The 14665-nt window shown below is 34.8% G+C and overlaps 2 protein-coding genes across 2 annotated transcripts; one reads left to right on the top strand and one right to left on the bottom strand.

Annotated features, from left to right (window-relative positions):
* The first annotated feature begins 4524 nt into the window (after positions 1-4524).
* On the top strand, positions 4525-6819 carry LOC142624680 (uncharacterized). Its single transcript, XM_075798362.1, has 4 exons — positions 4525-4701; positions 4834-4896; positions 5870-6049; positions 6681-6819. The coding sequence occupies exons 1-3, from the start codon at positions 4609-4611 to the stop codon at positions 6005-6007; spliced, it is 294 nt and encodes a 97-aa protein (XP_075654477.1). The 5' UTR covers positions 4525-4608; the 3' UTR covers positions 6008-6049; positions 6681-6819.
* On the bottom strand, positions 6486-14046 carry LOC142624679 (uncharacterized). Its single transcript, XM_075798361.1, has 7 exons — positions 13897-14046; positions 12586-13086; positions 12187-12458; positions 9436-9798; positions 8061-8306; positions 7589-7867; positions 6486-6924 (listed from the first exon to the last, which is right to left on the bottom strand). Exons 2-7 carry the CDS (start codon positions 12776-12778, stop codon positions 6595-6597), a joined length of 1683 nt encoding a protein of 560 aa, XP_075654476.1. The 5' UTR covers positions 12779-13086; positions 13897-14046; the 3' UTR covers positions 6486-6594.
* Positions 14047-14665: the final 619 nt, after the last annotated feature.

A 14665-nucleotide genomic window follows, 5' to 3' on the forward strand; every position in this document is an offset into this window, starting at 1 on the left:
AAACAAGTAACTAATCACACCTTAGAAAAACTCAATGATTGGTGGCGACTTCACTTACCTTTGGTAATCACCTAAAATTTGGCCAAAATTCCTGTCACACCTCTAAAGGTAGACCTACATTCCTCCACCGAGAGAAAGAGAGAGAGAGAGAGCACCCGAAGCACCGCGCGAACCTCACAATTATCAAGAGGGGCCTCCAACGGGCCCCACGTGCGGGAGCGTCACCACGACGGGTGGTCGAACGAAGGCCCGATGATGGTTTTCTAGCCGTTCAAGGCCCGAGCGTCGGCACACTGTTTGGGAAATTATGTATGGATCTACCACTGTTTGCAAAATAATTATAGATATACCACTTTTTTAAAACTCGAGTTTGCCATGTAACATGAGTTTCACAAACTCAAGTTCCATGGAAAATTTTCACCAATTTTTTATGTAACTCGGTTCCACAAAAAAATAGCACGACAAATTGGAAGGCTATTTTTTCAAACTCGAGTTACACAGCAAACTTGAGTTTCCCAAACTCGAGTTTCAAAATGGTGGTAGATTGCTAAATATTTCACAAATAGTGGTATATTGTTAAATATTTTGCAAAATAGTGGTATATGACCATTTTGGCCTTCAACTGTTAAACACGAAATCAATGTTATCAAAAAGCCAAAGATCACAAATTAACTTTATAATGTAAACAAGCAGATAATTGTGATAACCAACAAACCCAAAAAAATTCAAACTCAGTTTTTTCCAATTTTGCTTAGGAGTAGAACAAATTGCCGATTAACGTTGGCACACAAGTTTGTGAAAAACACAAAAAATCTTTCACCGTAAATCACAAAAATAAATTAAAGAAAGTTTTCTTTAAGATTGTTGGATATATTTCAATAATTTACTTTTGTGATTAAAAAAAAGGGAACAACATACAGATTTAAATATAAGTAATAACACAAATAAATGCGATAGGCAAAAGCAATAAAAAGATAATATATAAGAAGAAATATGCAAATAACTAAAAACTCACAAACCAAATGCATGAATGATGAATGATAGAAATCAAGTCTTGTGTTTGACACAATCTTCTTAACGCAGATTTCGCCCCTCACACAATCGGTGGTACTTTGAGACTCATAGACGTTTGCCTCCCAAGATAAAATTATCTAAAGCACAGAGAAAAAGCACACAGAATCCGTCTGTGTCTCTCTTTGACTCAAATGAATGCATAAAATATTTTTTCTCTGGAAGAGTTTCTCAAAAGTTGTTTTTCATGAATGAGAAACTATGAATATATACGTTATAAAACAGACACTATTTTAGAAATATTTATTGTATATAGGCTTACTGACTCAAAAAATAAAATAATAAAATATTATTATTAATTGGACAAGAGGGCCCAGTCCACACATGTCTAAAGCCTGAGCCAATGTCCAATCCGAAACTCATATTCTCTATCATTTCTTATGTGAGACTCAAGAATTCTCACCACTTCAATATCATGTTTAACTAGACACATTAGGAGTCAATTTCTTATTCACTCCATAATATTTATCTAACAATCAACTCGTTCTAATTACTAAAATATAACATATGTACGTTTCAAAAAAAATTATATATATACTAATTTGATTACATGATTTTAAATTCATTTTAATAGATTAGATAAATAAATAATAAGTTAAATTACTAATTTGATTTTCCAATTGTGGAGTAACATTTAATTTAGGCTCTTAACTGTTAATTGTGCCATTGTCGTTGTAAGCGCACAATTGCGCCTGGACCCAAAAACACACGTGGGCTCAGGACCAATGAGCCTTAAACAATGAAATTTGTAGAGTGTGGGCTTGCAATCTAATTTAGTGATATTCAAAACTTGATGAACAGGCTAAAATATTACAGTGTTTGCAATAAAAGACAAACGGGGAAAAACAAACTTCCTTGGACGTGAGCCGAGGACAAATTATATATTATTTGTCTTTTCCTTTTCTCAAAGACCACAGTTCTTAATATTTCTCTCCCTTTTTCTTTGCCCTCTTTCCTCCTTAAATACTTCTTCTTCTTCCCTTTTTGTCCACGTGTCACACAAATCACCCTATTAGCCACCTGTCCCATCCACCACCCTCTGGAAGTCTTTAAATTATAGCAAGAAGGCTGACTTCTACTATTCAGGGGTCACTCTCCCATTAATGCGGCCAGGGAGGTAGGTGCAGGGTCTTTAATGTGGAGGTAGCAGCCTTTTTATAAGATATTTTCCTCATACCGTTGCGTCTGGAGGGTGCTTAAATCCCCCTCTTAACCAACGGTTTTTCCGTAACTCTGCCTTGATCTTTTTGGCGAATCTCAGAGTCATCGTGGGTCTGTCCGAGGAGATATTCGACCTCGGACGAATCCTCGGACTCTCGACTCATGGGCCGAGTTACAGTTCTAAGAGGCTTTTAGTCTAAAACAAACTAGCGCCCATCAACAAAGCCCGAGGCCCAAATACTTACTTAGGTCCTTTTAGCCCCCACAGTCGTCTCTCAATTTCCAAACTCATATTAATTTCATCCTATTCAACTAGTAACCTTAACTTGGAAAAAAAAGAAAAAAAAAGATGAAATTTAATTAATTAGTAGTTGAGTTACATCCCTAAGATTTGAGAATGTTTAGATTTTACACCTTGAAATCTCATAAATTGGATTTATCTTTTGAAGTTTGAGGTGTTTGGATTTTACACCCTAACATTTTAAAATTTGGATTTTACTCCATAAAGTTTGGGAGTGTCGGAATTTACACTCTCAAATTGTGAAACTTCAGAGTGTAAAATCTAAACACCCTCAAATTTAGGAAATAAAATCCAAACCCCTTTAAAATTTAGGAGGTAAAATCCAAATTCGGAAATGTTAAAGTGTAAAATTCAAATACTCCTAATTTTTAAGGGGGTAAAATCCAATCTAGATTTTAGACCAATCTAGATGCTGAAGCGAGAGGTGCCTGATGGTGAACTTGAAGTTATGATTGGCTCATACATATCTATTTCTTTTTATTTTATATTTTATTATCAACACATATCCCTTTTGATGGTAATTTAAAAAGTATATGTCGTCCATAAGCATTGTCCAAGAAACCCAAGTGTTTTCTGCAAACCAAGACTAGATGCACCACAATTCACTATTTTGAAACGTGCGGTGAGTTCCCCGAAATTCACTCCAGTTTCCTCACTAAGTCTACACATCTCCCATGATGTTAGTGGCACCTAACAAGTTGACTCACTTCAAACTCTAAATAAAAATGGAACCAACCTCACCAGACTAAGGTATGTTTTACTATTCATCCATTTACTATACTTGAGTTCTAGAGAGAAATTGACTTAACCATTAGAGGGTTCTTGGCCGATTCACTCCAGCACCTTCGATAGTCCTTCTTTACTTTCAGGTCATCAATCCGCCGTTGAAGTTTGGAGCGTACGGGTTAATGATTTTCAAACATCATCACCTTTCAATCTATGATACACTCATACAAGTGACGGATTTATAACATTATGAGGCCCTAGTATTTAAACACCTTGTTCCCCTTGCTTTTAGTGCTAAAGTTTGAGTAGCGCAAAAGATATATTAGCATTAGGGTGGCAGGCACGAGTAGGGTTTATCTCATTAGATAAAAAGCAATTTGTTCTCGTGAAGTAGTGTCGATACATTACATTGGCATCGAGGTGGCAGGACCATGCATTAGTAGGATTGATCTCATTAGGTGGGAAGTGATTTACTACTATATATATATGAAGCACTTCCGGATACATTAGCATCAGGGTGACGGGCCCATGCACAAGTAGGGTATATTTTCTTATGTGGAAAGTGATTTGCTCTCTAGATTCTATCTTTTTAAAAACAACAGCAACAATAAAAACAAAAACAAAAAAAAAACAAGAAGAGCAAAAAAGACATATTCACGTTAAGGATCACATGGAAGAAGCATCAAGAATTACACGGTTTTTGACAATGCTTTTCTCCCGTATTCCCATATATGTCCAAGTTAGAAATCTTTTGAGATCAAAAAAAGAAAAAAGGAAAAAGCGTTAGAAATGTTGAGAAGTCACCAATGGCCCCCAAAACCCAATGACGTAATGAGTAAATGTAGGAACAGATCCGGTCAAAAACCTACAATTACTGATCCTAAACACACACGTGTATCGCATGTACACTACAACTCATGGGGATCCTATTGCAGTGGTGTCACACTTTGATTGGCTTACGTGCCTCGCACAAGCACGCAATTAGTGAACAAAAAACACAGCTCGAAATTTTCTATTATGGGAGTGGGAATGGGAATGGGAAACCCACGCCACATCCACATCCACAGGTTTTGACTTACGACTTTCTTCATTAGAGACGAGGTAATCATCACGCGCCACGTGTCCTATCTACCATCTCCAGAATGCCACGTATGTAGTTCCCTTTGGTTCTAGATTGCCACGTTACGTTTTGTGGTGGCACTTAGCTCACAACCCCTCAACTATATATATAAACCTATTTTTCGTTTTACTTCCTCCTCTCACCTTTGCTTTGCACCTTAATAATTCTTTCTTTCCAAATATATTTTGGTCTCTCTCTCTCTCTCTCTCTCTCTCTCTCTCTCTCTAAAATGGAAGGAGCATCCATGTTACGGATTGATAGGAAATCATCAATCGAAAGTGAGCCTAGGACTTTGGGTTTTGATCAAATCCAATATGCAAGGGTAAGTCAATTTATATATTTGCTTAATTAAGTTTTGCATTAATTTTGTGCTTGCAATTGTGTGTGTGAAATGTTTATGGATTTGTTATATACTATTGGGGGATGTTAATTTGGTGCGTCAATTTGTTTATAGGAGGCAGCCTTGTATGTGTTAAATACAAGGACCATAGAAGAAGCAATGACTATCTTCATGAAGGTAATGAGTCGAAAAAACTTTTGATTAGTACAAATTTACAATTTTTTTTATTTGAATTAATAATTCTTTGTTGGTTTAATGATATTGATTTTGTTTGAGAGAGAGAGAGAGAGAGAGAAATAGCTTCTTGCATATAAATCACCGAGTATGCATGGGATTATTTTTTGCATGATGGATTTTGAAGCAAGTATAACACAAAATCATTTTGGCATACACTTTGTTGAGTTTGAGATGGAAAACTGTTAGGTAGTTTGATGCATGGTAGGTACGGGAATTTATTTTATTTTATTTTATAAAATGTCATTATTCTGTATGTGTTTCTTCAGCTATAAAATCCGTTCTTTGGTTTTATAATCCATAAAATAAGAATTTGTGATTGAGTATTTTCACTTAGATGCATTGTTTTGAAGAGATGAATAAAGTGCAATGGAAGTTTGATGATGATGATGATGAAGCTGATTCATTGATAACAACAACAATAATAATCCATTTGAGTAGATGGACGTGAGAAGCTAAAAGCATTTGTATGAATCAACACATAAATTACTTGTGTAAATTAACTTAGCAAAAAGGAATCCATAAAATAAGAATTTGTGATTTAAGTTAGTAGCACTTAGATGCATTATTTTGAAGAGATCGATGAAATAAATGCAATGGAAGTGATGATGATGTTGATGAAGCTAATCAATTGATCATATATCAACAACAATAATAATCCATTTGTGTAGATGGATGTGAGAAGCTATAAAAGCATTTGTATGAATTAACACATAAATTACTTTTGTAAGTTATCTTAGCTACACACACACACCAAAAAAAAAAAAACTTGTGTTAAGTTATGATTTATAATCTCCCCCTTGTTTTTTTTTTAAAATTTTTTTTATAGTTATTATTACTACAATTATATCATTATATTTTTTAGGAGTTGATTGCTTGTATGATTCATTGTGTAATAATTGCAAATATTCGGCAGGGATTAGAGCCAGTTGTCAGTACTGCAAGACATGATGAAAATACAATGATAGACACAGAAGATGAAGAGCTCGAGTCTAAAGAAGACCAACAACTAAGATTACCAGGGCCGAGGGATATAGCATCAGCACCTTTCTAGTCATTTCGTGAACTATGCAAAATTCTATGTAAAAATATAATAGTACGTGTACAGGATGCAATTTTGCCCTTCAATCATCCTATTTTGAATTTGTTATTTTTTGAATCCTTAAAATATTTTCCTGAAATTGAAAATTTCTTTAGATCAGCATTCAAACTGTCAAGCTGCATGTCATCATTATTATGAAAAGATGAATTTTTGGCTAATGGCTAATAACAACCTAATTTAGTATTGGGAGATAACTACCCAGTAAGAAGGCAAATCATTGATAGTTGTAAGAGACTAAGATCTTAACGGGTTTGGTTTGGTTTGGTTTGGTTTCTGTTACGGGTTTAGCCTTGCTTGGTCATCTAAGAGGGTAAACCAGGTGCTTGCAATAAACAAGGTACTTTTTGGGTTTGGAAATGCTATCAAGTAAAAGTAAAATCATTCACATGCTAATGCAATAGGAGCTTAGCTTAGCTGTGTAAACTGGAAATTATTAGAAACAGAACACTTCAGGTTATTTAAATCACAACTCAAAAACACGATGAAAGTAGGTCATCAATTTATTACATATAAACAATGGGAAAAAAAAGAAAAGTTTTTCATTTTCTTTCATCATTATGTTCTTTCCTTTTTCTTTTTCTCTCTTTTTTGTTTGAAGAGTCCTTTTGAGAGAGATCTGACGCAGGTAACTGCCGAGCAGCATGACAGGAATTGACTGGAAATTGCTCTGGGTCATTGGTTTGAATGTGTTGAGACTCACCAGTTTCAGGGGGGCAGCCCAATTGCTTCCAGAGATCATCCATGTCAAAATATTCCAGAGAACTAGAGGGGACATCTCCTCGTCCAGATGTAGTATTGCCCAGATTTTCCAAGCCTTCAAAAAAATCTGAAGAATATGATGCTTCAGCTGTTCCATTGTGACTGGCATTCTGCAAAATCATAAGATTCTACATCAGATGAGATTAAATCTTCAAAGAAAATTTGCTAGCAAAGCAATCAGAAAAATGTTATCTTATTTTATAAAATTTTATACGCCATTTAGTCCTAACTTTTTTTCATTCGAAAATGATATTTTAAAATTTTGGTGGCTAAAAATGTAAATTCTCTCAATTTATTTATTTATTTTAAATGTTTGAAATTTTAAGTTCAAATTTTATATGGCAAATAGCACATCAAATTACCAAACAAAATTCCAGCACCATGCACGAAGCAAGGGCTTTCAAGTAAGATAAAAAGGGAACACTAAGACTGATGGCAGTTTTAATCCCACCGAGGATAGTAGGACTAAATTCAAACAGATTGGAAATAAAACAAAATATATAAGGGGGAAAACTATTATATATGTTTAATCAAATAAGCACGAATAGATCATTACTACTATAAAAGGATAGAGGTAAGGAACCCTTAAAACAGTTCTTTTTCTTGAAATGAGGTTCAAAACATTGACAACCATAATTTTTTTATTCATAAGCACCAATCCCTTATCTTCCACAAATACAAGTGAGGTGCAAGCAAAATATGGGAAACAGAAAAGATATGATGAAACTTGTAAAAGAAGAACGTCAGTAAAGTTTGATTATTTCAAAAGCTCACCTCAATTTGACAAGGTAAATCTGGCCAAGGATCAGACTGATGTGGCACATATGAGACCTCAGGAGCACCAAAAGAATTGGCCGGAAAGTGCTGAGATCCACCTGCCTCTGGATTCAGTGGCTTATCAAGATCCCTCATGTTAAGACCATTGTACAGAGAACCAGAGTGGAAAACATATCCAACCTCACTTGATCCAGCTTTGTTGCCCAGATCTTCCAAGTCTTTGGAAATAGGATCAACAGTAAGTTCGGCATCAACAGTTCCATCAAGAATGGTATTCTGCAAAATCGTAAACAAATTCAAATCAGTAGAGAGATTAGAACTTCAAAGAACATTTGCAAGCAAAAGAGTAGTATAACAATTAGGAAAAAAATGTTAAATGCTACAATATCATCCCCTTGAATCCCTGATACAAAAAGTAAAGAGTTTAATGAAAGATTAGGTACTAAAAGATTCAAGAATTGTGGTTTACTTTTGATGTGGGAAACTGCTCTGAATCAATAAAATCGTTGTGTCCAGCATTGAGGCCATTGAATGGAACATGCTGGGGTTCACCTGCTTCAGGATGGATATTCAGTGGCTTATCGAGATCCCTTATGTTAAGACCATTGTACAGAAGACCATTGTACAGAGAACCAGTGTATACATCCTCACTTGGTCCAGCCAGATATCCCAAGTGTTTGTAATTAGGATCAACTCTTCTATCATGAATGGGCTTCTGCAAATATCATAAACAAAATCCACATAAGTAGAGATTAGAACTTCAAAGAAAATTTGCAAGCAAAATAGTATAAAAATCAGGAAAAAAAAATGCTAAATGCTACAATATTATTCCCCTGATACAAACAGTAAAGATTTCAAGGAAAGACAAGATTAAGGTCTGTTTGGATACCGTTTATTGCTGAAAACTGAAAACACTGAAGCAAAAGAATTTTTAAATGTGTGAATAGTACAACGGAACCCAGTTTTAAAGTTGTTTTTCTGAAAAAAAAAATTTAAAAAAAAATACTCGCAGGTCCCGTGAACAGTGCACGGGACCCACAAAAAACGTTGGACTAGGCCGCTATCCAAACATAGGCTAAATACTAAAATATTCAAGAATTGTGGTCTGCTTTTGATGTGGGGCCTTTATGACACTATGAATACGTTTGGATCCAGTGTTTTAGCTGCGTCCACGTTTTTTTTTTTCAACGCGTGTTGTTACTGTTCATTGGTCATGAACAGTGATTTTAGGCCAATGAACAGTAACTTTTGGAATGAACAGTGTTTTTTACCCATTTAAAAATTATTTTGCTACAGTGTTTTCAGTTTTCAGCAATAAGTTCTATCCAAACGGACCCTATAGGAAGAAAGTTGCAGGTTCAGTTTTAATAATAGTTTTACTATTTTTTTTATTTTTAAATTCGATTGTTACAATGGAGGAGGGGGGATTTGAACCTTGGGTTGTCTTGAAAATACCAGGAGGTGCCAACCAATTGGGCAAATTCTTTATTTGTAACTTTGGTTTTCCTCAGTATTTTCTAACATTACTTTCCAATAAGGGCAAAGAAAGGAAAGAAATAGAATGAAATTTGGATAGCCAAAACTAGGAAATTATTATTATAAAAAAAAAAAAATGTTTTAACATTTTGAATCCAGGTATCTTGAGTTTACTAATGAAATTGGGTAATGATGGAAATATACCTATAGTTAAATGTAAATACAACAATGAAAAGTATAGCAATGTCCAAAGCTTTGGCTAAGTTCATAATGAAACAATGTACATTAGAAAATATAACCTACTTAAAATTCCCATTGCAACTGGATCTGGAACACTAGTAAGAAAAAAGGGCAGAGAAGTTACACACCTTATTTTTCTTATCTTCATTTGAAACCAATGATGTTGAAAACAAAACATCATCACCCAAAATCTGAGGTAACTCCTTTGAATCAACATTATTGCTTTGAACTGAAGGAAGTACCACATGCTGGAATGGCACAATTTCAGAAAAACATGATTCAGATGCCGTGCTGTTCAATTGCGAGGTGCCAGCAGCAAGTGAATTGCTATGGTTATTAGGCAGCACAGAAGCAGGGATAGACAAACCAGCAGAACGGTTAACTTCTTCATCGTCAATCCAGTCTTCCTCCTTAAATGGTGCTCCGTATTGGGCATTATTTCTTGGGCCTAGGCCTTCCTTTTGGAAAATCTTACAAAGCACATGTTCACTCTGAAAGACAAACATCAAGAGAATCAATTTAAATTCAATCTCCAGAACACCATCAATCACTTATATACATGTAGGAGTAGAAATAGCTGTAGCAGTTGACCAACAATTCAAATAAATTTTATTCCCTATCCCATTATATTTTTCCCTCTTGGTAAACTCAACCTTTTAATGACACACAATATATTTTTCTATCTTTTTCTTCAGAAGGGAAAGGATAAGAAGAAATTATTACCATGTTTCTCTAACAAGAAAATTTTCCAAAATTACCATCACAAAGTTCCAAATTTTGAGAGAGTACACAACAACTTCCTAATGGTAATTTTGAGAAGCTGTTGAATTAGGAAGTGGAGAAATGGACTAATCACAAAAAACAAAATTATGCCATGTTTGACAGAACATAAAATTCAATCAACAATAATCTTTTTTAAGTAGAGATTATGGTTGCCAAGAGTAATATGTCTCAAGCATTTGCAATGCATAAACTAGATTAGATGAGGTAGGGGGAAGACTATTGAATGTGCAATCAAAGAGAGAAAAAAACATTCTGTTATCCATATTTGGACCATTCCACATAACTGAGGATAATATGTCATCCATTTAAAAGTATAACTGATAAGCTCATCAACCAACAGGGGAAAAAAAGACTTCAGGAGCTGCAAACAGCAAAGAAGAGTTACCTATAAAATAGTGAATTTTAAGATTTCTTCTATAATTCAAACAAAAAAAAAGAAAATTTAACACAAACGAAAAATATTCAAGCAGTTGATTCAACAGACAAGTAAACCCTCTTAACAAAAAATATAAACTCTAATCTCTAAAACATTCCAAACTACACAGTACATAGGAAGCTTACACATGCCCAGCTACCTCAAATTAGCCAGATATTTTGTTCTTTTCATCTACTCCGATCAGATATGGGGGGCTTTCGCATTTTTTTTAATTGAATCCAGGTTTTGCTAAACATGATGTTTTTGCTTTAACCTTCCCAACCTTCATGGGTATGGTTTGTGGAGAAGTATCCGGATGGGTTGGGAAGGTTTTAGCAAAAACATCAAGTTTAAGGTTGGGGTGGGGAATAGAGTCAAATTTTGGACAGACCAGCGGTGTGGGGATCTTCCTCTCCATTTGGCTTTTCCAGTCTTGTACAATATTGTTGCAAACAGTGCAGCTTCTGTAGACTCATCTTTGAAATGCCAAGGAGCAGAGGATAGGAGAATTTGGGATGTTCGTTTCATTCGGGGTCCTAATGATTGGAAGGCGGATGTGGTGGATGATTTCTTTTGATTCTTGACATCCAATTTACCTTCAACAACTAATAGTGATCGTATGAGATGGAAGTTGACAAAGAATAGGAAATATCCGTTCGTTTTATCATAAGTTACATGGTTCTTCTTTTGTTGTTTTTCCATGAAAATGTGTTTGGAAGGTTAAGGCACCCCGGCGTGTTTCTCTTTGCTTGGACAACCAAATGGGATAGAATTTTCACGGGAGATAACTTGCGGGTTAGGGGCTTTGATTTCGTTGACTAGTGCATTATGTGTCATTGTTGTGGGGAGACAATGTGGATCATTTGTTGTTACACTATGGAAAGGCTTATCGGCTTTGGAGCTTTGTCTTTAAAACTTTTGGGATTTCGTGAGTTCCCTCACGTTCAATGACAGATTTCTATTTGGTTGGTGGAATTGGTTGGGGTAGCATTCATCTCACATTTGGAATTTAGTTCCGTTGTGTTTGATGTGGTGTATTTGGAGGAAACGCAATTAGTGGACTTTTGAGGACTTGGATAGATCCGATGACCAGCTGCTTACTCTCTTTTCTGGTTCCCTTTTTGATTGGTCTAGGGCTTGGGGACTCACATCTAGTCATTCTCTCCTTTTGTTCCTTAGTACTCTTTTTCTTTGTCATTAGCGTTTCTTTTATGTTTTTGCTTTTCTCTCTTTTTTTGTACTTTTTGATATGCTTTGTGCTACTTTGCATTTAGCAGTTTTTTGAATATACATCTTTCTTACTTATCAAAAAAAAAGACAATTTGAGTCTCTCAAAAACAATTTACAGGGAATAACAGAAAGTCCAGTAAGTGCATTTAAACAATTGGCAGTTGAGGTGGGATATAAAGTATAAACAGCTTTGGATTGCAACAAGTGTTTTACCTAACCATCGAGATCAACATTTAAATCCAGGGAACAAACTTTGGACTGCGAACAGATAAATTAGAGAAGTCTGGTGAATAGGCAAGTAACACATATGTCAATTCAGATGCACATGCAATATAATCGCTGAACCTCTGTGTGGACTAGGAAAGAAACAATATTCACAATCAGCTTATACAAAGACTACACCAACAGACACAAGTATCATACTAAAGAATGATATATAACCAAACATTACCTGAGCAACTCCTCTCTCAGCCAGATACTTATCATCAAGTCTGTACTCATGCATAACCCAATCCGTCCGTTCCCCTGGTGCTTTTCCCTTGTGAAAAATCAAAGTTTTTATTGAGCCCACCAATGCATTGTCGTGTAGAACAGGTCTATCTTTTCCAGTGATTTTCCAGTGCCCAACATCAGTGGCACGATTCATTCTAACCCCACTTAAATATTTCTTCTCAATTGGACAAAGGAAGTACCATTTCAGATCCCCTTTCACAATAGATTCATCTGGTAGAAGAACAAACAAACTTTAGTAAGAAAGCATAATGTGCTAATCAATAAAACAAAATAGAGTAATTTAATGAAATAAAAATAAAAGACAAAAGGAGTGTAAATAAATATTTTTCCCATATACCTGCAAGTTTCCAAGGATCAAACTTGTATACATCAACCTCTGCAATGAGTTCAATGGGGAATTGTCTCTTGGTAGCTTTCCACAATAGATAGTACACAACAAGCTCAACATCTGTGGGATGAAACCCAACCCCAGGAATGGGAAATGACTTTCTCCCCGACAAGCAATCCAAAACGTACTCCCTCGGTTCCATAACTTTGAAGATCTAGTATACAATTTCCTCACAAGCAGTGAAGAATAATAACGTGTAACCTGCTCTTAATCAACAAAACCCAAACCCCTTTCCCCAATAATGCAATGGTTTCACAGGAACAAGAAATGAACTCTACCCTACAATGCGATGCAATGAGAATGACACTTGAGTATAAAAAATCAAGTGCCGAACAGGACCTTCAATGAACGCCAGAGCCTCCTCCGGTTTATGAAGCTAGAATCACACCGAATGATTGAAAAGTGTTTCTTGTTGAGATTAGAAATAGACATTTGGTGTGGAATAATTACCTGTTATCAAACATTATTAATTGATTAGGCACAAAATGACAAGAAACGCCCCCACAAATTCAGAAATAAAAAATACAAACCCAAAACAGATACCAAAGACTAAATGATAAGAAGATAAATCAAAAACCAACCAATCAAATCTTGATTTAATTTGTTTCAAGTAGAGAAACCCCCTGATAGGATGTTATTAACATCAAAAGGACATAAAATTATAGAGTAGAGTACAAAGTAGCCTAGACAAAACCTAAAAACTCCTGAATAACAATCGAAAATTAAATTAAGTAATACAACACTTTGACTAAAACAATCAAATCAGGGAGGAGAAAAATAAAAATCAGATAATGATTCATAGATATAAAACCCAAATCGCCCAGATTATAAACCAACCAATCAAATCTTCATTCAAGTAGAGAAACCCCCTGATAGGATTAAAATCATTAAATTTATCGAGTAGATTAACAAGTTAGCCTAAAAAGAACACAAAACCCCTTAGTAACAATCGGAAATTAAGCGAAAATTGAAATTAGTAAAAATATTTTTGACTAAAAAAATCAAAACAGGAAGGAGGAAAACAAAAAACAGATAATAAGTCATAGATACAAAACCCAAATTGCCCAACAAAAACAACGAAATTTCCCATTTTTTAATCAAACGAAAGCAAACCCAGATTATAAATCAATCAAGAATACCCAAATTTTGATCGCATAAACACAATAAACCTAAAAACCCTAGAATATAAAACTAAGATCAAAAACCGAAAAACAAAAGGCAAAAAATAGAAAGATTCAGAGAGAGAGAGAGAAACAGTACCTGAATTTGAAGCGAGGGAGAGAGAGAGAGGGAGAGAGCGCCAGAGAGAAGGGTTTTGATTTTACTTTACGAAGAGCGAAATTGGGGATTGGAATTTTGTGTGATTTGTTTAACGTAGCTAGCTGTTGTGCTTGTTATGTTATGTAGTGTAGTAGTAGTAAACTACTCGTACATTTATATATACAGACAGTGGAGCGAGTTGAGTTGAGCTGAGCTGAGCTGAGCTGGATAGAACACAACGTGTCTTGTTTCTCCTTCAACCTTATTGGTCAGCTTGCCTCATTAAGCAAATCGTTCTTCTTTAAAAAATTACTATAAATATATATATTATGACGTACTTCTCTTCTTTTTTATGAAGTATTTATGACGTAAACATCTTCTGTTCACACTTTCATAAAGTATTTAGAAGAAAAACTTGCTTCCATTCATGTACATATCCACTTTCAATCACCATATTATTGTTATTGTAAATATTTTACAGTAATAAAATTATTATTATTATATTTTTTTTTTTGAGTCTTCTAGTTCTAGTCTTCTAGATGCTCAAATTGATTTTATCACCATCACAATAAAAAGTTTAAATTCAATTCCTTTACTAGACCATATTATCAAGCAACGAAGTCCTAATTCATAAATAAATAAATAAATAAAAAGTAATATAGAAATTGTTTGCAAACTGTCTCTTACCTCTAGAAAATCATTATAAAAATTAGTGCCCTACTTCTCCAATTATACGCCACAATGCATAGACACATACATATATTAGTGT

Source organism: Castanea sativa, chromosome 2 (genome assembly GCF_040712315.1).
Source record: "Castanea sativa cultivar Marrone di Chiusa Pesio chromosome 2, ASM4071231v1".
Classification (NCBI taxonomy): domain Eukaryota; kingdom Viridiplantae; phylum Streptophyta; class Magnoliopsida; order Fagales; family Fagaceae; genus Castanea; species Castanea sativa.

Excerpts from the sequence above, each read along its gene's own strand:
- LOC142624679 (XM_075798361.1), bottom strand. The coding sequence starts at position 12,778 with ATGGAACCGAGGGAGTACGTTTTGGATTGCTTGTCGGGGAGAAAGTCA. Across the intron at positions 12,459-12,585 it reads TGATCCTTGGAAACTTGCAG|ATGAATCTATTGTGAAAGGG; the intron begins GTATATGGGAAA and ends TTCTTCTACCAG. Across the intron at positions 9,799-12,186 it reads CTGAGAGAGGAGTTGCTCAG|AGTGAACATGTGCTTTGTAA; the intron begins GTAATGTTTGGT and ends TTTGTCTTTCAG.
- LOC142624680 (XM_075798362.1), top strand. The coding sequence starts at position 4,609 with ATGGAAGGAGCATCCATGTTACGGATTGATAGGAAATCATCAATCGAA. Across the intron at positions 4,702-4,833 it reads ATCAAATCCAATATGCAAGG|GAGGCAGCCTTGTATGTGTT; the intron begins GTAAGTCAATTT and ends ATTTGTTTATAG. Across the intron at positions 4,897-5,869 it reads CAATGACTATCTTCATGAAG|GGATTAGAGCCAGTTGTCAG; the intron begins GTAATGAGTCGA and ends AATATTCGGCAG.